We start from the raw sequence: 26,001 nt of genomic DNA, 5'->3' as shown, positions 1-26,001 counted from the left end.
GCCTTGTTAGTATTGAGGCCAGTGAAGGCAGAATATACATCAGCTGAAGAAATTTTATGTCAGCCATAAGGAAGTCAGAGGGGGGAAGTGATGAAGGAACAGCACCGGAATCGTCTGAGGTGGAACTGGACGAGAAAGTCTGAGTGAAGCAATCTGCTTTATATGTAGAAGAAACAGCTACAGAGCCATCAGAGTAGAAAAGAGGAGGAAAGGATGATGAGGTAAATTTGTTAGAAAAGTTTTTGGCAATGTGCCAGAAGGAGCGGGAAGAATTCAAGTTGGAGAGTTGAGAGCATTTAGTACGGATGAAATTATTTTTGGCAGAGCGAAGAACAGACTTTGAACGATTCCGGGCGGAAACATAAAAAAGATGTGATTCAGGAGTGGGTTGGATCCGGTACCTTTTATAGGCCCTCTCCTTGTTGGGGACAGCAGTCATTGCATAATAAAATATTATTACTGCCTCTGTAATTGACGGATAACATTTATCTTAGCACAACAACCAGTATCTTCACTGAATATGTAAAAAGACTCACCCTGCTGTCGTGCAAACATAGCTGACATATCCAACAGGCTTTGAGCAGCTCCTAAAAGAAAGAGCTGCGAAGGGTATAACTGCCTGTGAGTGCAGCACACACACACACACACACACACACACACACACACACACACACACACACACACACAGAGCGCCCATAATTGTAGTATATTATATAACCACATATATTTGGGTTTGCACAAGTGAGATATGCTGCGGTAGGGACGAGCATTCGTGATTTTGTAGTAACTATCAGAAACACCAGTAAGCTTACTATCACTGAACATCTGGCTAATGAATAAAGATTGCTATATATTAAATTGCTAGCAACATTCTACATACATACAGTATTTAGGAATATACTGCAATTAACGGATGCCCCTTCATCGGTCGATTAAACAAAAAGTGGCCAATGTGCCTGACTCAGTACTCCAGTGCTCCTTCTAAAAGAAGAGGGCACAGCTGAGTATCAGTTAAGGCACAGCTGAGTATCAGTTAAACTGTAACCTAAATCAAACCTAACTTAGCATTACCATACTCGTACACTGCTTAGCCTACCCTCACGGGAACAGAGAGAGAGAGAGAGAGAGAGAGTCACTAGCAACTTCAAGCTGATAATAATCATTAGTTTATATTCGGGAAGGACGGCTGGGTCAAGTTAGGTTAGATCTGGTTAGTATGGTTTGGTTAAGAATCGCGCCCAGCTCTCTCTCCATCCTGGCCCATGCATACTGAGGCAAAGGTAGCTTCAGTACAGAGGAGTCTGGGCCAGTACTTATTGAATCGTCCATAAACTTAGTTGTTGTAAGAGCGTCATCTTAAGTACCAGTTTTGAGCGCTAAGTCACCCTCAAGGAAACTAGTCTCAGGTCCATCCCAGGACAAAGAGTTGAGGCGCCTTGTACAATACTTAACCAAGCATTAGATCCAGCCACCCTCTCCAACTACACAATGGGATCACACAGTACAACAATGCAGCTTAACGCCCTCTTACCAAGGGTGTCTCTTCTGATCTGAGTAGTCTCTACACAGCAAGAATACGGTGAGCAATACATCACGGTACTGAAGGGTTCAAGAGAATATTCTAACAATGGTGAATACATGCAGCAGTATTTTTTTTATCTAAAATTGGTAAACAAGGGATATATTACTTAAATGCTTCAGGCACTCGCCAAAGTTCTCTCTCTCTCTCTCTCTCTCTCTCTCTCTCTCTCTCTCTCTCTCTCTCTCTCTCTCTCTCTCTCTCTCTCTCTCTCGTTTGTTTTAAGATTGTGTGTTATACGCTGACGGAACTGTGTGTGTGTGTGTGTCAGTGTGTGTGTGTTCTTACCTAATTGTAACTTTATATGAATGAGACAAGCTCGTACTGTCCCGTGTCTTAAACCATATTTATTGCACATATCCTTAAAATTGTGAATTGTTTTTGCACACACTATTTCATTCGGTAGTGCATTCCACTGATCAATTGCTCTATTTGGGAAACTAAATTTCCTTACGTCTTTATCACCTCTCTTTTTATGCAGTTTTTTGCAGTGTCCTCTTGCTGATGCTTCTCCATATGTTATCATTTATGTCTATTTTCTCCTTCCCTGATATGCATTTATATAGCATAATCATGTCACCTCTTTTCCTTCTCTCCTGTAGTGCTGGTAGATTCAGTTTATTTAGTCTTTCTTCGTAGCTTAGATCCCTTTAGCTTGGTAGCCATCTTGTAGCGGCCCTTTGAACTTTTTCAATCTTGCCTATATGTTTTTTGAGATGAGGACTCCAGACTACTGATGCATACTCCAGGGTTGGTCTGATGAATGATGTTATTATCATTATTAGCATGTCTTCATTTATGTATGTGAATGCTATTCTCATATTTGCAAGCAGTGTAGACATGTTCCGCACCTTCTCACTGATGTGGTCAGCCGGAGATAGTCTGTTATTGATAATCACACGTAGGTCCTTCTCTCTTTCTGATGTGTGTAGGGTTTTATTTCCTAACGTATAATCCCAATCAGGTCTTTTTCCATTTGTACCAAACTTGATTACATGACACGTGTCCACATTGAATTCCATTTGCCATGTATTACTCCATTCATGAAGTTTATTTAATTCTTCTTGTAGCTCTTTACAAGAGTCTGTGTTAGTACTTCTCCTTTGTATTTTTGCATCCTCTGCAAACATATTTAGATAGCTTTCATTTCCAGTGTTACTGTCTATATCATTTATATACACTAAAAACATGATTGGTGCCAGCACTGAGCCCTGTGGTACTCCACTAGTCACTTCTTTCCATGATGAGAAATATCCCCTTAGTACTGTGTTCATTTCTCTTATGAGAAAATCTTGCATCCAACAATACAGTTTGCCTCGAATTCCTCCTTGATGGTACAGTTTCCATAAAAGTCTTTGGTGTGGTACTGTGTCAAATGCTTTCTTGAAATTTAAATAGATATTGTCCACCCATCTTTCTCTTTCCTGTAATGTGTCTGTTACTCTGTCATAGTACGTCAACAGATTAGTAACACATGATTTTCCTTTTCTGAAACCGAACTGTTTTTCTGTTATCATATTGTGTTTTTCTAGATGATTTACCCAAGCTTTTCTTATAAGCTTTTTTAATACCTTGCTTACAACACTGGTTAGTGACACTGGTCGGAAGTTGAGTGGATTTTGTCTATTCCCCTTCTGGAATAAGGGAACAAAGTTTGCTTTCTTCCAAATATCAGGTAGTTTACCTTGACTCAAGGATTTCTTGAAAATTAAAAATAATGGTATACTTAACTCCTTTGCACATTCACGTAGTACCAACATGATATTTCATCGGGACCATTTACTTTTCCTTTGTCTAATTTACTTAGCTCCTCCTGTATTACTTTTCTGATGCTTGTATATCTGGTAGTATGTGTGGGCATGCATGTTCCACATAATCCCTCTCAAAATTTTTTTCCTCTGTAAAAACTGATTGGAATTTCTTGTTTAGTGCTTCACAAATATCCTTCTCTTGTGTATAGGTGATTCCCTCGTCCGTAATGGATTGTATTTTATCTTTTACTTTGGTTTTGCTTCTGATGTAACTGTAAAATAGCTTCGGTTGATCATTACTTTTGTTTATGACATCCTCCTCAAACTGTTTTTGGGCTTCCCTCCTTATTCTTGTATAATCGTTTCTTGCCTGTTTGTAATTATTATATGTCCTTTCACTATTGTGTCTTCTGTATCTATTCCACAACAAATCTCTTTTTTCTTTTGATTTTTTACATTCTGTATTGAACCATTTTTTTATTTCATTTTCTGCTTCTTTGTTCTTTGGGATGTACTTCTGGACTCCTATTTCATAAAGTTCACAGAATTTTTTATATATAGCATTTAAATCTTGTCCTCTAAGCTCCTTTCCCCAATCAGTTTCTAAGAAGTACTTCTTTAGGTCATGTTAGTTTCCCTTTTTATAGTTTAGGCTCTTTTTGTAACTTTCATTGCTGTTAATGATGTCATATGCAATCCTGAAGTTGCAATTTAGTACCGCATGATCGCTTTTGCCGAGTGGAGGGTGGTGTATTAAATTGTCAATATCGTTTTCTTGCCTAGTAAATATGAGATCTAGCATTGAGGGTACATCAAGTCCTCTTTTTCTGGTGCTTTCCCTTACATGTTGCGTTAGGAAAAACTCTTGAACGAGATCCAGGAGCTTTTGGTCCCAACAATTTCTTGGCTTATTATATCTAGAGTATTCCAATTTATATTTGTATTAAAATTTCCAGTTAGTATAATTCTTTCCGATTCCTCTTCCATTAATGCTGTTAAACTCTGAATTGTATTCTCTGCCAGGTCCTCATATTCGTCTCTTTCCCATGTGTTTGACTTGGTTGGCATGTACAAATTGGCTACAATTACTTTCCCTTCAGATGTACTGATCTCTACTGCAATCAGTTCTACTTGTGTGTGTGTGTGTGTGTGTGTGTGTGTAGTAAGGTCCATGTACCACCAGGTCCACTTACGGAGGTGGTTGGTGTGGTGGGGCGGCAGACGCTGCTACCATGTGACTTCGACCCACCTCTGTCCAACGACTCCACACACCTGGTGCTGTTCTACCGCAGCGGTGCCGGCACTCCCATATACAGGTACAGTACAAAGGAGTACAAAGTAATACAAAGCAATGAAGCCAGCAACAGACATAAAGTTTCTTTCAAGGCTCTTTGTAATATAAAAGACAGTGACTATGATATTGTATTAATTGAAGATAAGGATACTTGGGCTAGTTATGTTAGCACCCTAATGAGGTAAGGCAATATTTGTCAGATATTTTGCGGTACATGGAACCACATGCTGGGAGATGGTTATTAATTTCAACACGAAAAGGGCTGGGAATGCCATCACCTTTCCTGCCTTTGTAGTCGGCAGTGAACCATCCCAGGTGGTGAACATATATATATCTGCCGCTTACTTTTTGTTTTCCAGTGTTAAACTCCTCAAACCATTTGTATACTGGTAGCCTACCTTCGAAAAGTTCCAATCATCTTCATGTTACTTTGTTCACTAAAAGTCTTTCATACCCTTTGCATTCTTCACTTAATTTCCCCGTCATGAATTGGTACTCACCCGTGTGGTGAGTGTGAGTTGTGTGGTCGTGTACCATTTGTGTTCAGGATGTTCAGGTGAATGTGTCAAACAGACTGTGCTGGTTATACAGATAGTCAGTATCTACTGTATGAACATATACGTACTGCTAAGTTACTTGTGTGGTGCGTAATAAATGAATATGTTGTTTTAGAGTGAATAACATTTTGCCACACGCAGAGGTAATAGAAAATAAATTTAAAGAAGGCTTGTAGCAAGGCCAGTCCCCTATATGCTGGACACAGACAGTCAAATATGCCGAGATCCAGTCTTCCCCCCAACTGTGCCAATGAAAATCCTTCAGAAATTGGCAGCAGTACCCTGGGTGGAGAGAAGTAGATGCAATTACTGCCTGGAAACTGAACTTATTCACCCTACCCTGCATCCTGCAAGGAGGATCCCTGTTCAGTTTGGAGGGGAGCCGATTTCCGTGTGGGAGCGGCTTCTCGATATGCCGCTTTTTTCCTCACACGAGAAATGACTCTTCGATAGTTATTTCCCTTCTTACATTTGCCAGAGACACTGAGGGCAGTCCTGAGCCCCAAACACGATACATTTGTTTGGTTTGCTCTTTGCCCATCATAGACCTAGGAATGATCCCGTTGGGGTATTTACTTACCTGCGGTTGATGGGTCAACTGGGCCACGTATGGGCTTGAACAGCAACAAATTATGATATACAACCGCCGAATTTGCACTATGGGGTCCTACTTCAGTTCTAACTGTGGGCAGGCAGCAGTAAAGAAAGCATTGGGCGTTTTTTGTAGCACCTCGGAAAGTCAAAAGGGTTTGGGTTTCCGCTGTTGGAGTTTACAGAACGCTAAGCAATAGCACAGCCAGACGAACGAGCACTGTGAGCCCTGGAAGAACTGTCGTACATAGCCAGTCTGCAAGGAAATGAGATGACAACTTTTTCATAATGACATTTTATGCTCCTAAGATAAACGTAGAAGCATTACTTACAATTTTCGTTCCATTCCGAAGCAGAAATTAAGGCCAGTAGAAACCATTTACTCTCCTATTCTTTTCAAGTAAGCCCAACCTTGCGGTGGATTTGTAAACTTGTTTCAATGGCTGCAGTTCCTGCGGTAAGACGTATGATAAACTGGAAAATTTTGGGATCCAAGCACATTTCACTGTTTGGAAATGCATCTATATCCCTCAAAAAACAAATAGCATGAAAATACTTATGACTGACTGAGACGTTACGTAAGAATTTTGTAATTTTGTACTTTCGTTGGAACGAAGCCAAAACCACAGTCAATTCATTGGAGCGTCGGCCATTTTGAGGCTGGAGGTGCGAGCTGGTGCGAGACGAAACATTTAAATTGATTGATTTTCGTAATAAAGTACATTGTTAGAATTCCTTATTGTCATATAGTCATTAACATGATTATTTGTTATGCATTATAATATAAAAAATGAATAGTTATCTTCTGGTATTGCGAATTAAACACCATGCTAAACTCCCTAACTGGCTACACTCCGCTACACAACACGCTGATTGGTAGTTTGGGTATGCACCACTGCAGAGGCAAACTCCTCGGTGAGGAGTTTGACTTTCCAACAGCGGAATCTCAAACCCCTTTGACTTTCCGAGGTGCTACAAAAAACGCCTATTGTTCGAGGGTTCTAATCCGGCCTTGGAACCGAATTCGGCCGAGTGTGCTTCAATTACACCATCGCCGCCTCCAGAAATAGTAGTCACGATGAACTCATAGTCTGGAAACTCGAACCCAAAATGGCAGCTCACCTCACATGTTTCAGTTTCGTTACTCAGATGTTATTGGACTTTGGTCCGACATAGTACAGTGGCGTAGGTGCACAAGTATATATGTACGGGGGAAGTCGGTGGTGCACTGGTTAGCACATGTGCTCCAAAACTGGAAGAACCCGGATGCAATTCCGGGGTTGATTAGATTCTTGGACAAAGTTTGTTTCCTCTCTTGTCTCTTCTCATTCAGCAACAAAACCGGGGACCTGGATGTAAATTGGATTGTTGTTTGTCCTATTCTTGGGGAAGACTAGAACGAAGCAAAAATTAATTTGCCTAAATGGCCCACGTGCAGTAGATAGGTGTCAGATTAGAGTAAATGTTTTAATTTGGTGCGGTATCGTTGATAACCTGTGTACAGCTGCATTTGTGGACCAGAATGCCGATTTGCTATGTAATGGAACATTTATGAAATTTACACATTAAACCGGTACCTTTTATTAAGCATCGAAGATTACTGTACCGTACTGGGTTTCATAAGTTATTGTTCACTGCCTCTTTCTTTATCGTAATCAAGTGTTTCAAAATTTACTTCTGTGATTGCACAGTAGCGTTGGCACAGTCTATATATTTGTAAAATATAATGACGCTCTCACCCTGGTACATAGAATCATACCATTGCCATGTTGCCGTGCATGCTAACACGAGGTGCATTGGTCACATTCTGTTGAACCCCTTGAGGCCGATGGCGTGTATATCTTATTTTTGTTGTCTTCAGGCAATTATTTTCACATGAGAATTGACATTTCGGAATCCAGGGGTATGATGCATCCTTTATATATCATTCATTACCAGTGTACTTTCCTAAGTTGAATATAATAGTCTACTGGCCTTAGTAATGAAGAAATACGTCACCGAACTGAAAGGGTTAATAAGGAACTTTATCAGTCTCGCAAACGACTGACAACACGGCCTCTCCTAAGTTTGTTTACAAACAACTGCAATCAAAGCAGCAATATAACAATTGGTTCTCTTGAGGCTGTCTGTTGTTGGGTCGGCTTTGACTAACTTTTCTAATAGATGATTCAAAGACAATGACAACGTTTCTTGGTCGTGTGAAAGTATTTTATGATTTTCAGATTGCTAACACACACACACACACACACACACACACACACACACACACACACAATCATTGCCTCCCTATATACAGCGTGGATGCCAGGGGCGTGGGTGTGGAGGGCGGGAGCCACTGGGCGGAGGGCGGGCTGGGGGGCCGCGCCTACGTGCGGCTGGACAGGGGTCAGCGCGGCCTGGTGCTGGAGGAGCTCAGGCTTACCGACCAAGGACACTACCGATGCAGGGTTGACTTTGTTGAGTCACCCACCAGGAACACCAGAATACGACTTAGAGTCATCGGTGAGTCACTGTCACAGGCCAGGGCTGGGCTGGTTTGGTATTCTGTTAGTTAATAAGCAAGGACAAAGTCTGGTATTATAATGTTTGTGTATAAGGTAAGAGTAAATGTAGAAAAGAGTAAAGTGATGGTTATTGAGAGAGAAGGTGACTCCCTGTGCAATGTAAAAGTGAATGAAGAGAGACTAGCATTGGTGAGAGAGTTCAAATACCTGGGTACAGTGATAGAAAAGAGAGAAAAAAGTGCAAAAGAAGTGAGAAGTATAGTGATACATGGAAGAAAAGTAGCTGGTGCAATGAAGGCCTTGATAAGAAACAGAGGCTTGAGTGTTACAGCTGCACGAGGCTTACGTGAAGGAGTGTTATTGCCAACTTTAACATATGGATGTGAGACTATGGTGTGGCATGAAAATGAAAAGTCAAGAGTAAGAGCAGTGGAAATGGAACTGCTGAGGAATGTATGTGGAGTACAGAGGGTGGATAGGATACGAAATAATGTGATTCGTGAAAGATGCAGAGTGAGGAACTCGGTGGACACCAGAATCGATGAGAGTGTACTGAGATGATATGGTCATGTGGAGAGAATGGATAACAACAGAGTGGTGAAAAAGGTATAACTGAGCGAATTTGAAGGAGGGAAAAGGCGAGGTAGGCCAAGGAGAAGGTGGAGAGATATTGTGGTTGAATGTGTGAGGAAGAGAGGTTTGGAAGTCAGTGAGGTTAGGGAACTGGCAGGAGATCGAGCTGGCTGGGTGAATGTTCTGAGAAGTGCATGATCAGGGATTGGCACCCCTTTTTAACGTGGCAGCATCTGGATTGACTCTATCGGATACGATTATGTGAAGCTACAGAACGTGGTGAATGTTTTTGGCGTATCCGATAGAGCCAAGATTCCGGGGGCTTGAATAATTAGTGAATGGAAGCGTGGCCCATTGGATTGGACAAATTTGGGCTGTCTGGACTTTGCTACTCCTCACCCTGCCCTAGGGTGGGAAGGGAAGTCCGGATGATGATGATGATGGATAAGTTGAAAGTGAAGTCTAGCATAACCATTACTTAATACGAAGGGTTACTAATTATCTTGTTACGCATTGAAAATTGCCTGATTAAGTAATGAACGATTGATGTTTATGTTTTACTCTAACTTGTTGTTTACATTACACATTTGGCTGCCAAAACAGACTGAGACATTTTGCATATCTGTGAATGGTTGTGTAGCACCTGTACTTTTCAGGCCGTAGAATTCGCCATATTATTGTGCTATGGAGGTTAGTGTTGGCTAAATGAAATTTCAGCAATGCTTGTAGTAAAATAACAACAAAACATCGTCTCTTCTCTGAGATTGGTGAGATTCTCTTTTATCTAGTGAAATGTTCGCTCAGAGGAAAATGATAGGCAATAAAAATGGCCAGATTTACGAAAATAATTATATGGTATTTTAGAGTTTACACAATGACGATGCATCTCCAGACGCTTCATAAACTATTGATGTATAATAAGATTATATGGTTTAATAGTATTTGCTGCATAACACAAAATAAAAGCTAATCAGAAAAAAATCTCGCGGCAGTTAAATACAGTAATTGGTCATTGTATTTTGAAAGATTATTAAATGTAGAGGAAGAAAGGGTGGCTGAGATTGTGGCGAATGAAAGGGTGCAAGGAATAAATGTGTTGGGAGAGTTGAATGCTTCTTTGATCGCGAAGGAGGAAGTGCAGGAGGCAGTAAAGGAGATGAAAAAAGGGAAAGCTTCAGGTATGGATGGGTGTGCTGTGGAATGCCTGAAGGGCGGTGGAGCGACTATTATTGAGTGGTTAGTAAGATTGTTGAATGTGTGTCTTGTGAAAGGTATGGTGCCAATTGACTGGGCAAGTGCTTGTGTGGTCCCGTTATGTAAAATCAAGGGTGATAAGTATCAATGTACTAGCTTTAGGGGTATAAGTCTGTTGAGTGTTGTAGGTAAGGTGTATAGTAGAGTGTTAATTAAGAGAGTTAGAGAGGGTACAGAGGGAGTGATTGGTGATGAGCAGTGTGGCTTTAGGAGAGGGAGGGGATGCGTGGATCAGGTGTTCTCTGTGAGACAAGTGTGTGAAAAGTATTTAGCGAAAGGCAAGGATGTGTTTTGCGCGTTCATGGATTTAGAGAAAGCGTATGATAGTATTGATAGGGAGGCTTTGTGGACTGTTTTAAGATTGTATGGACTTGATGGTAGGTTACTAAAGGGGGTGAAAAGTTTTCATGTAAATAGTAGAGCGTGTGTAAGAGGTGGAAATACTGTGAGTGATTGGTTTCCCGTGAGAGTGGGGCTGCAGCAGGGATGTGTGATGTCGCCTTGGTTGTTTAATATTTATATGGATGGTGTTGTAAAGGAGGTGAATGGAAGAGTGTTCAGTGGAGGTCTGAGTTTGGTGAATGTTGATGGTAGAGAGTGGAATCTGAAGTAGCTGCTGTTTGCAGATGATACTGCACTGGTGGCTGATTCAGAGGAGAGATTGAGACAGTTGGTTGAGGAGTTTGGAAGGGTGTGTGAAAGGAGGAAATTGAAGGTAAATGAGAAAAAGAGTAAAGTGATGAAGTGTGCGAGGTTGGTAGATGGTAGGAGGATGAATCTAGTTTTGAATGGTGAGTTGCTTGAGGAGGTAGAGTGTTTTAAGTATTTAAGGTCACATGTTGCTGTGGATGGAAGAATAGATGCAGAATGAATGAAGTAGGAAAGGTGCTGGGAGGAATGAAGAAAGTGTTTAGATGTCGTTTGCTTAGAACGGATGTGAAGAGAAGGCTGTATAAGGGTGTTGTGGTACCGACTGCATTATATGGGGCTGAAACATGGAATATGGGTGTAGCAGAGAGGAAAAGTTTGAATATAATGGAGATGAGGTGTCTGAGGAGAAAGTGTGGAGTGACTCATAGGGATCAAGTAAGAAATGATGAAGTGCAAAGGAGAACTAGAGTTGTTCGGGAGATGGCTGATCGAGTTGAGCAGTGCGATGGTATGGGCATATCGAGAGAATGGATAATGAGTGATTGGTGAAAAAGATAACTGGATCAGATGTGAGAGGTCTAAGGCTGGGAGGGAGACCACGAATAAGATGGCTGGACGGTGTGAAGAGAGCGTTGGATGCAAGAGGGATGTCTGTTGAGCAAGGAAGAGTGGCTGTGTGTGACAGAAGAAAATGAAGAGAAATTGTGAATGAAAAAATGATGACGCAGCCCTAAGGGGATAATCTCCCATATTTAATCTAATCAGCTGATCAGGTCAGATGTGGATAAGGGGATGGGTCTATTATGATGTGGCAGGGGTAAACCAGCTCTGCTGTCGGGCCCTGCTGTGGATGTCACTGATTGCACTGCGCAGTTGACCCTTGTGCGGTGTGGTGCGGTGAGGATCTGTCCCTTCTCCCCTGTGGGGCTAAGATGCCAATGAATGTGTTTGAGTGGATGAGTAAATTGGGAGTGTGTCGTTCTGTGTCGGCTGCCTCCCTTTCCTTGGGGGAAGCAGCCTAGGTATATAGATAGATTGATTATTCTTACGTACACAGAAAAACTGATCCTGATTTAGCTCTTCCTCTAAATTGTAGGCAATTAAGCATTACTGCTTTATATAATGCAAACTAATTCATATCCTCTTTAATGTACGAGCTTGGCTGTGGATGATACAAGCTTTCGAGTGTATTGAAAGCATTAGTCATATAAGTGATGTGACTGCCTGAGTAGATAATATTCTGATACTCACATCTGAGTGCTGGGTTAATTATCAGTATTGCCTTGGGCTTGATGCTAACCCCTAATTCCTTTCTTTTCGTCTGTTCTGAAGACACACATGTTCACCCTTCTGCAAACTGCCTAGTGTGAATAATTCCTACCACTTTCCCGTGCCTCAAAGCCTGCTTGTTTTGACTTACCTGACTGCCTTTCTGTATCACTGATGATTGTTTTCAGTGATGTATACTGCAGGCTGATCATACACAATGTACAAAAACTTTTCATTAATGTCTGACTGACGTTATGGGTTTGCCTTCCTCTTTGTCACCTCAGCTTATACGACCAAAACATCCTGCAACCTGAATGTCTGCCTAACTTCCCTGTCCGTAATTTTTTTCTCAGTTGTTAGACATAAGGAAATGTCATCATATTATCATCTTTGTTTTATTTACAACTTTACATACATCCTTTTATACAGAAAATCACTTTCTACTATGTCCTTATGTCTGCCATCGGTGTTTATATCTCGAAGCATACAATTTACCCACTTTTTTTTTTTTAATGCCAGTTTTTACCTCCCTTCTCCATTTATATTCCCCACCAGTCATCTGTTTGTCTTTTCACATTCTCTTTCACTTCCTTATTGTTGCCCACCGTACCAGTCCATCTTTCGCATCGGGCTACTTACTTGCTTTGTCTCCCATCCCACTATCCGGCTCATCCATCTTCCTTTGTCCAAGCTGATCACCACTGTCTACCTCTCTTACTGTATCATTGTCTTTCGTCTCCTAACCTATGCCAATCCATCACCCCACACTATTTGTCTAACCTGTTTATCACTTGCTTACATTTGTCTCACCTTCCTAGCATCCTCAGTCTCCACTGCATCTCTCCATCTGGTTTGTTTTACTGCATCATTTATCTTCCTTCTTCCATTCCATGTCTACCCATCGCCCCACACTGTCGAGCTGCCGCCGTTACTTGGCCGCCTTTCACATCCTCTTAATATGTATATATCAACTGTAATTCCAAAAGGGGTGCTCACAGACGAATCGCCTACTTGCCACCCTGTCCTCTGCTATCAGGTTGCCCTTTCTCCAGCTCACACTCGCCTCACTCATATACTTATCATCCTCATTCTTCCATATCAGACACAGTGTTACTCCCCCTCCCCTTCCCGACAACTGCTCATCCTCGCTCACATATGCTCTCATAGCCAATCATCCTCCATTCTCTACAGATAGTATCGTCAATATCTATTGTATCACTCCATCCGGTTAGATTCATAGCTGTCCACCTGTCTGCCGTCATAACACTTGTTTGGTCACCATCACCGCTGCTCATCCTATATTCCATGTCATCATTCCTTCCAATCACTCACTCCAGCTGACTATCTGCCCTCCACGCACCTGCCTTACACCTCCAATAAGTTACGTCAGACGTCTTTTGCCTATCCTTCTGCCTCACCTGCTTCCTTACTTCCCACTGCATCATCCTGCCTCACCCACTACGTGACCTACTCCTGCCTCCCCATGCCTCAGGCCCTGACTTTGCGCTTGTTTCACCCATTGTCCCCCAATTTCACCTCCAACTTGTCCCAGCCTGCTTAATCGCCAACCTGTCTTACCGTGCCTTACCCTCCCGTGCCTTCCCCTGCCTCCGCCAGAGCCGCCCCGGAGCCTGACCGTGACCAGCGACTACTCTCCGAACTCAAGGTTGGGGAGTGTAGCAGGTCCGTTCCCTGAGGGCGCCGAGGTGACGCTGTCCTGCCAGGTGCTTGGCGGTGAGTGTTGTCATGTCATTAGAGGTGAGTGTTGTCAGGTCATTAGAGGTGAGTATCGTCAAGTCATCAGAGGTGAGTGTTGTCAGGTCATCAGAGGTGAGTGTTGTCAAGTCACCAGAGGTCAGCGTTGTCAGTTCATCAGACGTTAGTGTTGTCAGGTCATCAGAGGCGAGTGTTATCAGGTCACCAGAGGTCAGCATTGCCAGGTCATCAGAGGTCAGTGTTGTCAGCTCATTAAAAGCCAGTGTTGTCAGGTCATCAGAAGCCAGTGTTGTCAAGTCATCAAAAGCCAGCCAGTGTTGTCAGGTCTTCAGAAGTTAGTGCTGTCAGGTCATCAGAAGCCAGTGTTGTCAAGTCATCAAAAGCCAGTCAGTGTTGTCAGGTCTTCAGAAGTTAGTGCTGTCAGGTCATCAGAAGCCAGTGTTGTCAAGTCCTAAGAGGTTAGTGTTGTCAGGACGTCAAAAACTAGAGGTGTCAGTTGTCAGGCACAATACATCAGTTTAACAGATAAGTCAATAGTAATTATAACTTGGTAAATTTTCGGCATTAGGTATTCGAAAAAGTAATTAAATGAAAGTGGTGGATGTTTATAGACTGAAATAAGCTGTAGATGTATATAGACTGATGTTCACTATAATGTAAGGCAACAGATGTTTATAGATTGATGTACAGAAAGGGATGTACGTTGGCCCATTCTGGCTCCGTTCCTCTTTCAAACTGAGCGCATGTCCATCATTTTTGTCTTTCTTGTTTCATACCAAATACAATCATATATATGAGCAGAGAACCATAGCAAGCCTCTGCGGCTTGGGAATACTGCCGAGGAGAGGAAAGTAACAACTAGAATGTTTTATATTTTAAGCGAAGCTCTCGTACAATATAAAGGGAAACATGATATATAGGAAGTGTGTCTCCTGTGCGTGCGATGGTGGAGTCACTAGGGCAACGTCAAGGTAAGTACTAAATTCTTTGAGTTTTATGTTCTTACGTCTGTGTTCCCGGCATTGTTTCACATACAATGTATTCGACATTATTTTTCACACATACATCAGTAGTTTATTCACATTCTCTGTCTGTCTGTCTGTCTGTCTGTCTGTCTGTCTGTCTGTCTCTGTCTGTCTGTCTGTCTCTGTCTGTCTGTCTGTCTCTCTGTCTCTCTGTCTCTCTGTCTCTCTGTCTCTGTCTCTGTCTCTCTCTCTCTCTCTCTCTCTCTCTCTCTCTCTCTCTCCATACTCTGTGCCACACACACATGCTGGACTACAGACTTGAGGACGCCATTCCTTTGCTCACACACATTTACATTGTTCATATGCTTTGCTTATCTCAGTGTGGCTCACGCTGGCCTTGCTCACTCACACTTTTGCTCTCTCTTACTATTGCTCACTCACTTTGCTTCTCTCACTACTGTTCCTTCTCACCTTGTGCACTCTCACTTGATCTCTCACTATCGCAATTGCTAAACCTCACTTTCCCTTCTCTCTATCGGTGTATCTTCCTGTTGTTCAAATTATTGTGCTTTGGGTTTTTCTCACTCTCACTTAATGTACTCTCACAGGCTCTTACACTTGTTGCTCTCTCTCTTTCTCTCTCTCTCTCTCTCTCTCTCTCTCTGAGGCCTCCTTCTTTTAACATTCTTGTGTCTCCTCGTCTTAGCTGCTTTTCTTAAAGTTATTCTTACTCTTTAACCCTCTTTATTTTTTACATACTTTTTTTTTCATCAATCTCGGTATTTTCAAAGTAATGTTGCGTTTACTTCCATGATGAAGTTGTTTTATCTATATGTTTTATCTTAGTGTCTTATTATAGTTGGCACTGAAGGCTTTGTTATTATGCGTATTACGCAGTGATATTCCCTTTTGTTAATATATATGTAAGTATAACATATACCCGGTATATATATATATATATATATATATATATATATATATATATATATATATATATATATATATATAGATAGATAGATAGATAGATAGATAGATAGATATATATAGATATATATAACCTAGTTTGCCTTATAAAAAAATAAGGGGACAAAAGGTGTAATATGCAAAAAGAAAAAAATACTCTAAGGAATTTTCCGCAGTCATATTCCACTTACCTGAACTTACCTGTTAAATTTTCATATGCATTTACTTTTTATGCAACGAATCTTGCATGAGACACTAGGCTTACTAAATCTGTCCTTTGTGTGTGTGTGTGCAGGTCATCCCCGTCCTCAGGTCAGCTGGTGGCAGGAGGGGTCACTGCTGGACGACGTGAGTGAGGTACAAACGGGTCAGGTGACACGCAACGCACTCTCCCTCCCGCCCCTCACCCGCGCTGACCTCAACAACACACTCACCTGCCAGGCCTCCAACTCAGACCTTACCATTCCACTGTCCCACGCTGTTACCATAGACATGATATGTGAGTATATACCATAGATATAATAATGTATGTACCATGTCACCATAGACCTCAACAACACACTCACCTGCCAGGCCTCCAACTCAGACCTTACCATTCCACTGTCCCACGCTGTTACCATAGACATGATATGTGAGTATATACCATAGATATAATAATGTATGTACAATGTCACCATAGACCTCAACAACACACCTGCCAGGTCCCCATCTCAGACCTTACCATACCACTGTCCCACACTGTTACCATAGACATGATATGTGAGTATAAACATATGACATGTGAGTATATAAACATGTATAATATGAATATTGTACTTATGTCAACAACGTGGGGGAGTGAACTTTCTGACCACTACTTGGTGGTGGCCAGAATCAAGATCCAAATAAGATGGAGAAATAGAAGAAGGGAAGGACGGGAAGAAGGGGTATTCGCAAGGAGAGTGGAAAGGTTACAAGAGGATGAGAAAGAGGCAGAATATAAGAGAGAAGTGGAGGAACGATTGGGCAAATATGAATTGGAGCAGATGGGGGACGTGGAAGGTGTGGGCAACATACTGACAGAAGAAATATGTGCAGCATGTGATGTGGTGTGTGGGATGAAGAGAAGACAGAGGGGGGTGCAAGGAACAGCGTGGTGGACTGAAGAGGTGAGACAGGCTGACACAAAAGAAGAAAGCATACAATGAACGGAAGAGAAATAGGGACGTGGAAGGAGTTGAGAGGTGGAAGAGAGAGTTATATGTAGAAAGGAAGAGAGTGGTGAAAAGGTTAGTAAGAGAGAGTAAGAAGAGAGTGGATGAGGAATTTGGAAGGAATTGGAGTGTAAAGTGGAGGGACTGTAAGAAAATGTTCTGGAAAGAGGTGAAGAGAGTAAGACAGGGTGGAAGTGAAATTAGCTGGGGAGTGAGAGATAAAAATGATAGATTACCAGCGGAGAAGGGAGAAAAAGTGAGCAGATGGAGAGAACACTTTAAGGAATTGTTGAACATATAGGATGGAAGTAATGCGGGTATAGGTGGCTGGGGAATGGCTGGGAGAAGGTGGGAGGTGAGAAGACAGGAAGAAATCAGTAGGATAGAAGTTGTGGAAGCTATGAAGAAAGTTAAATTGGGGAAAGCCCCAGGAATTGATGGAGTGTGTGGTGAAATGCTGAACCATGGGGGAGAGATAGTAGTAGAATGGATGTGGAAGATGTGCAGATTGGCCTGGGAGGAAGGTAGAGTCCTTTGTACAAAGGAAAAGGGGAAAAAGGAGTGTGTGGTAATCATAGGGTACATTTTTCTTCTTAGCAGAATAGAGAAAGTGTATGGTAGGATAATTATTGACAGAATTAGAGAAAGAACAGAGGGATTAGTTGGAGAAGAAATGGGAGGCTTTAGGAAGGGAAGAGATAGTGTAGATCAGATATTCATTCTTAGATCTTTAGTGGAAAAGTTTCTAGAGAAGGAAAAGAAGTTGTATGTGGCATTCATGGATTTGGAGGAAGCATATGGCAGGGTGGATAGACAAGGATTGTGGAAAGTATTAAGAATATATGGAGTAGACGGGAAGTTGTTGAATGCTGTGAAGAGTATATATGTTGGTGCTAAGGCTGCAGTGCGTGTGGATGGTGAACTGAGTGAATTTTTCTCTTTGAAGGTTGGTTTGAAACAGGGATGTGTCATGTCTCCATGGTTGTTCAATCTGTACATGGATGGGGTAATAAAAGAGGTACAAGGTAGGGTAGTGGATGTTGGAGTGGCCCTGGTGAGAGAGGGTAGTGTTTGGAAACTCCCTGTACTGTTATTTGCAGATGATATTGTGTTGTTGAGTGAAGACGAAGGGGAGCTGCAAGGCTTGATGGATGAGTTTGGGATAGTGTGTAAGAAACGGAATCTAAAGGTGAATGTAGGGAAGAGTAAAGTGATGGTCTTTGAGAGAGGTGAAGTCAGTGAATGTACAGCGAGGTTGGATGGTGAGGAATTGGAAAATGTGAGTACGTTTAAGTACTTGGGTAGTGTGATGAGTAAGGATGGAGGTTTGGAGGGTGAAGTGCTTGAAAGGGTACAGCATGGAAGAAAGGTTGCTGGTTCCTTGAAAGCAGTGATAAGAAACAGGGAAGTGAGCATGGAAGTGAAAAAGTTACTACATGACAGTATTGTGATACCAACTCTAAGGTATGGAAGTGAAGCTTGGACGTTGTTGGAAGGACACAAGTCAAGAGTGAGAGCAGTGGAAATGAGTTATTTAAGAGGAGCTTGTGGAGTCACATGGAGAGACAGGCTGACGAATGAGGATACAATGGAGCGTTGTGGTGTGGATGTGGATGTGATCGGAAGCGTTAGAAGGAATACACTGAGGTGGTTTGGCCATGTGGAGAGGATGGAGGGTGAAAGGCTGACGAAGAGAGTGTATGTGAGTGAGGTGGAGGGGGGGGGGAGAGGGAGGGAGAGGCCGAGGATGAGATGGAGGGGATGAGGTGGTGAGGTATATGAGAGACAGGGGTGTGAGTTGGGAGCAGGGCAGTGAAATGGTGGGGGACAGGGCGAAGTGGAGACGATTTATTTGTGGCTACCCCGAACGGGATTGCAGGGTCTGGCAGTACATAGATAGATAGACGTCAACAACACGCTCACATGCTAGTCATCCAACTCAGTCCTTACATACTACTGACCCACGCTGTTACCCTAAACATTATATGTGATTATATACATAGACATTATATGTGACCATGTACCTTAGACATTATATGTGAGTATATACCATAGACATTATATGTGAGTATATACCAGAGACATGTGAGTATATACATAGACATTATATGTGAGTATATACCCTAGACATTATATGTGAGTATATACCACAGACATTATATGTGAGTATATACCACAGACATTATATGTGAGTATATACCACAGACATTATATGTGAGTATATACCCTAGACATTATATGTGAGTATATACCAGAGACATGTGAGTATATACATAGACATTATATGTGACCATATACCCTAGACATTATATGTGAGTATATACCATAGACATTATATGTGAGTATATACCAGAGACATGTGAGTATATACATACACATTATATGTGAGTATATACCCTAGACATTATATGTGAGTATATACCAGAGACATGTGAGTATATACATAGACATTATATGTGAGTAAATACCATAGACATTATATGTGAGTATATACCAGAGACATGTGAGTATATACATAGACATTATATGTGAGTAAATACCATAGACATTATATGTGAGTATATACCAGAGACATGCGAGTATATACATAGACATTATATGTGCGTATATACCCTAGACATTATATGTGAGTATATACATAGATATTATATGTGAGTTTATACCCTAGACATTATATGTGACCATATACCCTAGACATTATATGTGAGTATATACCATAGACATTATATGTGAGTATATACCAAAGACATGTGAGTATATACATAGACATTATATGTGAGTATATACCCTAGACATTATTGGTGAGTATATACATAGACATTATATGTGAGTATATACCAGAGACATTATATGTGAGTATATACATAGACATTATATGTGTCCATATACCCTAGACATCATAGGTGAGTATACTGTATACCGTAGACATTATATGTGAATATATACCCTAGATATTATATGTGAGTATATACCTCCCTTTCCTTGGGGGAAGCACCCTAGGTATATAGATAGATAGATAGATATACCCTAGATATTATACGTGTATGTAAGTATATACCATAGACATTATATGTTAGTATATACCATAGACATTATATGTGAATATGTATCATAGACATATGTGAGATTTACACCATACTCATTATATGTGAGTATATATCATAGATGGTGGTAGGTGGGGGATCTCACCGTTTTCTCACCCGATGTAGTGCTGCTCTCGGGTGCCTGCCCTTTCTTCGATTCCTTCCTTCTTTCCTTCCTTTCTTCCTCTTCTGTCTTTCTTTCCTTCATTCTTTCCTCTTCTTTCTGCCTATGTGTGACTCCAAACTAAACGACAGGCCAAATGGTTTCCTGTACACCAGGAAACCATTTTCTCCCCTCGGTGGTAACCATGTCACTAAATTATGGCGCCTGGTCGTTTAATAGGTAATTTAGTTGCTCCAGTCGGACTGTGACGTTGCATGTTTATATCCAAGGGGTGGTTGGGTTTATTGCTCACGTAATGTCACTCAGGGATGAGTGAAGCTCGTCACTCTCATCTTAAATGTCAGGAACCGGGCTCTTACGCTCCTCATGGGGCAACACAGGATTAGATGATGGATGGATGGATATACCATAGACACTTTATGTGACCATACACCATATACATTATATGTGAGTATATATCGTAGACATTATATGTGATTATATACCATAGACATTATATATAAGTATACAGAATTAATGGGCATCTACGTGAATGGTTCACGATCGGTTTAGGCGTGCGACAAGGTTGTGTGATGTCCCCATGGTTGTTCAATGTATATATGGATGAGGTGATGAGAGAAGTAAAAACACGTGTAATGGAGAGGGGAATGGCGTTGGTAATGAATGGTGATGGATGGAATATCTAAAATTTGTTATATGCTGATGATACAGTACTACTTGCAAATACTGGACAAGAACTTGATAGGCTAGTGCAGTGTTTTGCTGATGTCTGTGAAAGTCGTGCCTTGAGAGTAAATGTAGAAAAAGGTAAAGTGATGGTTACTGAGTGAGAAGGTGAGTCCCAGTGCTATGTTACAATGAATGGAAAGAGACTGGGATTGATGAGAGAGTTCAAATACTGGGTACAATGATAAAAAAGAGAGGAAAGTGTGCAAAAGAAGTGGAAAGTAGAGTGACACAAGGAAGAAAAGTAGCTGGTGCAATGAAGGCGATAAGAAACAGAGGCTTGAATGTTGCAGCTGCACGAGGCTTACATGAAGGAGTTTTAGTGTTAACTTTAAAATATGGATGTGAGACTATGGTGTGGCATGAAAATGATAAGCCAAGAGTAAGAACAGTGGAGATGGGACTGCTGAGGAATGTATGTGGAGTAAGGAGGGTGGATAAGATACGAAATAATGTGATTCGTGAATGGTGTGGAGTAAGTCTGTGGACACCAGAATCGAAGAGAGTGTACCGAGATGGTATGGTCATGTGGAGCGAATGGATAACAATAGAGTGGTGAAAAAGTATATCTAAGCAATTTTGAAGGAGGGAGGAGGCGAGGTAGGCCAAGGAGAAGGTGGAGAGATATAGAGATAAGGTGGATGAGCGTGTGAGGAAGAGAGGTTTGTCGGTGAGGCTAGGGAACTGACAAGAGATCGAACTGGCTGGATGAATGTTATGAGGAGAAATGCATGATCAATGATTTGGCACCCTTTTTTGACGTGGCAGCGTCCGGACTGACTGTATCGGATACGTTTATGTGAAGCTACAAAACGTGGTGGAATGTTTTTGGCGTATCCGATAGAGCCAGGATCCCGGGTTTTTTAATGATGAGTGAATGGAAGCCTGGCCCATTGGACTGGGCAAATTTGGGTTGTCTGGACGTTGCTACTCCTCACTCTGCCTTAGGGTGGGAAAGGAGGTCCGATGATGTCCATGATGATGATGATACATAATCCTTAAATGTGCCCTGCAGTCCCAATGGAACATGGGCCAAATCCTGTCTGGGGAAGGGAACAGTTTAAAGATTTGAATTTCATTAAAAGAAAACTTTATTGACTTACCAGGAGACCAGCTGACGTTTCGTAAAGTTACCGCCGCTAATACCAATATACCAGTCCTGTAGTAGATAGCTCTAGCATGTATTCAGTAATGACGTTGGGTGTCAGCGTCGAAATGGCGACGTGCTCTGTATGGTATGTTGGAGGACTATTGGTTTTTGAGAAATGAGTATGAAGTCTATGACCAGAGTGTGTCACATTAAAAATGACATGGCCTCAACAACACGCTCACCTGACAGGCATCCAAATCAAATCTTACCATTGCACTGTCCCACGCTGTTGCCATTGATATCATCTGTCAAGATATATCATACCATCCCACTAATATCATAAGCATGATGTGTGAGTACAGTGACGTACACAAATATTAGTACCTCACTGTCCAACTATCTCCATAAGGTAGATATGCTAATTATCTTATTATTCCGCTGTCACCACAGGCATGATGTGTGAGTACACAGAAAATATGTTAGTACCTCACCATCACACACTCACCGTAGATACATTATTTAATAAGTACTTGGGACAAGTTCTGTATACTCACCATCGTCGTAATGGAAAGCCTGGTATTATCTACATACGACCGCGGTGCAAATGTAGATATTTTAGTCATGGCTAAACTTATAACGATTAGGCAGGCGTTAGTATACTGTATGAGTTCTGACAGTGACATGATAGCATCCACATAGGCTATAAGTTGGTTATGATGTTATTGTTTTCTGCATTTCAGAAAAAAAAATGCATTCTCCCTAAACCATGAATTTTTCTGTATATTTGTCTCTTCAGTCCTTGTTATGATAGATATGCTTGTGATTCAGTATTTGTTCATTTCTGCGTATGACTGCAGCAGGGAATCATTGGCTCTGTATTGCATTACACTGATTGTGGTAGCAAGTTAGGTTCGTGCTACAACATACTAGGGTAACTAGTTTACGAGTATTCGGTGTAAACATTACGCAGACTGTGGTGGCCAGTTGTGTTACGACACACTAGTGTAACTAGTTTATTCTGTGTTAACATCACACAGACTGTGGCAGCCAGTCAGGTCTGTTATATCACACTAACTATGGTAGCTGCTTCGTTGTGTTGCACCACACATGCTGTAGTAGCCAGTTAGGTCTATGTTGCATCACACTGCCAATGGTAGCTAGTTCATTCTCTGTTGCATTACACTAACGACGGGTGTCCCTCTTTCCTCCTCCAGACGCCCCAACCTGGGTGGAGGTGGAGGGCGGTGTAAGTGGGCAGCTGCGGGTGCAGGAGGGGGTGGCGCGGATGGTGAGGTGCGAGGCGCGGGGGGCGAGGCCCCCTGCCCGCATACAGTGGCTACTGGACGACAACCCACTCACACAACACACGCAGGTCAGTACAAACCCAACACACTTATCACAATGCGGTCGGGTTAACGGCCCAGTTTATGCAACTCTGAGACAGATAATTATGAAATGTGAGAAAGTTTATAGTTTGTGGTATATTGCGGATCGTTGAATGTTATAAGTGTTATGCGCAAGTGATTTTTTATTAAATAAAAAAAAATACGGTATCATCAATCATCTCATCATGATCGTCATCGGTGTCTTATCCCTTTATTTCAGTAACAGTTCATGGGAGAAGGAGAGACCGAAAGCAGACAAACTACCAAAAGTGTCCACTAATTATGGGCCACACACTAATCCACTCATTTTTCAAGTTTTTGATATTACAGCTTCCAACTCACTGCAAAAAATGAGCGGAACGAAATTAAGCTGCACAGTACCTGTTTGACAGAAACACTGTGTTAATTGCCAGATTAGAAAATGGTGAGCGAACCATACCCTGTTCCTCTCCGTACATAATCTTTCACTCATCAGTCCCTCGTCAGATCGTTTTTATATTCAAATACTCCCAAAATCATGCATATTTCCGTACATCATCCCTCCACATCAGCCCCCCGCCAAATCGTTTTTAAGTTCCAGTACCAAAATAATTATGCACATTCCCGTATACAGTTCATCCAACTTTTCCTCACTCTTCACTCATCTTTCAGCTCAAACACTCAGCCATATATTGCCTGTTTTTATGACTTTATTTAAACCTATTTTGTCTGACCCTTTCTATCACAGATATAACATTCACCATCTGTTATGAATACCTGCATTTCTGTTCCATCTAGCGTGTACAATCCACAAATAATCCTTAACGGTCCTTTTTCTACTGCTCTCACTAGAGTTACAATAATCATACCTCTGTACTCATATCACTTTTCCGTACCAGTGCTCTCTTAACACCAGACACCTTACTTCCTTAACCTACTCTACTTTCTACTTCTTTCACACAGTTTCTTCCATTTTCTGTCACTGTACCTTAATACTAAAACTTCACTTCTTCCAGTCTCAGTCCATTCATCCGCACAACCCGCTGTGAGTCACCTTTTCTCTGACCAACCACCGCATAGCCTTTACCTACATAAACTTTTAAATCTTGCCATTAGGAAAATTTTCCAAAGCTGATTCGGTCTACAAAGTAAGCAACACAACATCATCAACGTCCATCAGAACTGAAAGTATCTCTTCCTCTCACTAGTTTCATTCCCAGCTCAGTAACTCCTCCTTTCACCTCAGTCATAGACTTATCTTGAAGAAACGTGCAAACATCATACCTATTTCAGGTTAGTGTATATATATATATATATATATATATATATATATATATATATATATATAATATTTCACGTCAGCAAAATCTATAAAGGAGTTAAAAAATTTTAAGGCTCCAGGAGAGGATGGAATAATTCCTGAAATGCTTAAGGTGGAAAATGACGAGTTGATGAATGCGCTTTTAAAACTGTTTAATGTGGCTTAGGATAATGGTGGAATTCCAGAAGAGTAGAAAAATTGAATGATTATAAAAATACCAAAAAGGGAGATATAAGTGTGTGTGGCAATTGGAGGGGGATAACTCTGACACCTGTAATTGCAAAAGTCTTTTTCAAAATCTTGTTGAACAGAATAGAGCCAGTAATTGATTAAATTTTAAGAAAAGAACAAGCGGGATTTAGAAAGGGTCGAGGTTGTACTGATCAGATTTTTATTATACGGCATCTAATGCAACAAGCTAATGAGATGAAAATGCCACTTTGTATGTGTTTTGTGGATTTTGAAAAGGCGTTTGATAGTGTTTCACGTGGAGCTATGTTGAAAATTATGAGATTCTAAGGTATACCAGAAAAATTTGTAAATATTATTAGAAGCCTGCATGAAGGTACTTTCTGTAAGGTAATGGTGGGTGGTTCTTTGAGTGATCCATTTCAAGTTAGGTCAGAAGTGATTCAAGGAGGAGTTCTTTCGCCATTGTTGTTTGTTTTGGTTATGGATTATGCTATGAGAAAGGTTGTAAGGAGAACAGGTGCAGGAATTAACTGGAAAGAAAATAAGAAGCTGATGGATTTGGACTATGCTGATGATACTGTACTGATTTGCGGAAGTATTTACGAGATGCAAAGGGTGCTTGATTGTCTGGTGGAGGAAGGAGAAAAAGTGGGATTGGTAATAAATTGTGAAAAGACTGAAATTATTAATATGAACGTGGAGAACCAAATCGATTGTGTAATTGGGAATAATGTGGTGAAGAATGTAGAAAACTTTAAATATCTGGGAACAATTGAATCATCTAATGGATCATTAAACAATGAAATTGAGGAGAGGATTAGACAGGCTTGGCGAGCTGTTGGAATGTTGAAATCTGTTTGGAATAATAATATGCTGTCGGTACATACTAAAGTGAAAATTTACAAGTCCATAGTTAGACCAATTTTAATTTATGGGCATGAGTCATGGTACAGTGCAATTGCAACAGATCGGAAAGTATTAGGATTTGAGAATAAAATACTGAGAAGGATTGCTGGGGTAAAGTGGCAAGACAGAGTTACAAATGAAAGAGTATGGGATATTACGAGAGTGGAACCAGTTAATGAATATGTGAGACTGTCTCGCTGGAAGTGGATTGGGCACATTTACTGAAAAGAAGGCAGTTTAATACAGGATGTGCCAGAGTGGACTGCTAGAGGAAGAAGAGGTAGAGGTAGGCCGAGGGAAACCTGGTTGAGGACAATGAAAAGAGAAGCAGGGAA

General features: G+C 41.3%; 1 protein-coding gene across 1 annotated transcript in view; it reads left to right on the top strand.

Annotated features, from left to right (window-relative positions):
- Positions 1–4,500: 4,500 nt before the first annotated feature.
- LOC145408640 (protein turtle homolog A-like) overlaps positions 4,501–26,001 on the top strand; it is a gene marked incomplete at its 5' end in the record, with an annotated part of 264,170 nt that continues 242,669 nt past the window's right edge. The window contains 5 exons of the mRNA XM_080279325.1: positions 4,501–4,646; positions 8,069–8,274; positions 13,641–13,757; positions 15,963–16,166; positions 23,098–23,255. Of these exons, the coding sequence (XP_080135451.1) occupies positions 4,501–4,646; positions 8,069–8,274; positions 13,641–13,757; positions 15,963–16,166; positions 23,098–23,255 (831 nt within the window). The remainder of the gene's footprint in view (positions 4,647–8,068; positions 8,275–13,640; positions 13,758–15,962; positions 16,167–23,097; positions 23,256–26,001) is intronic.

Source organism: Coenobita brevimanus, chromosome 78 (assembly GCF_032717465.1).
Source record: "Coenobita brevimanus isolate Jiangsu-jjx chromosome 78, ASM3271746v2, whole genome shotgun sequence".
In the NCBI taxonomy this organism is placed as follows: Eukaryota; Metazoa; Arthropoda; class Malacostraca; order Decapoda; family Coenobitidae; genus Coenobita; species Coenobita brevimanus.
Note: the sequence above shows the minus strand (reverse complement) of the source record. Positions and strands in the feature narration are given on the sequence as shown.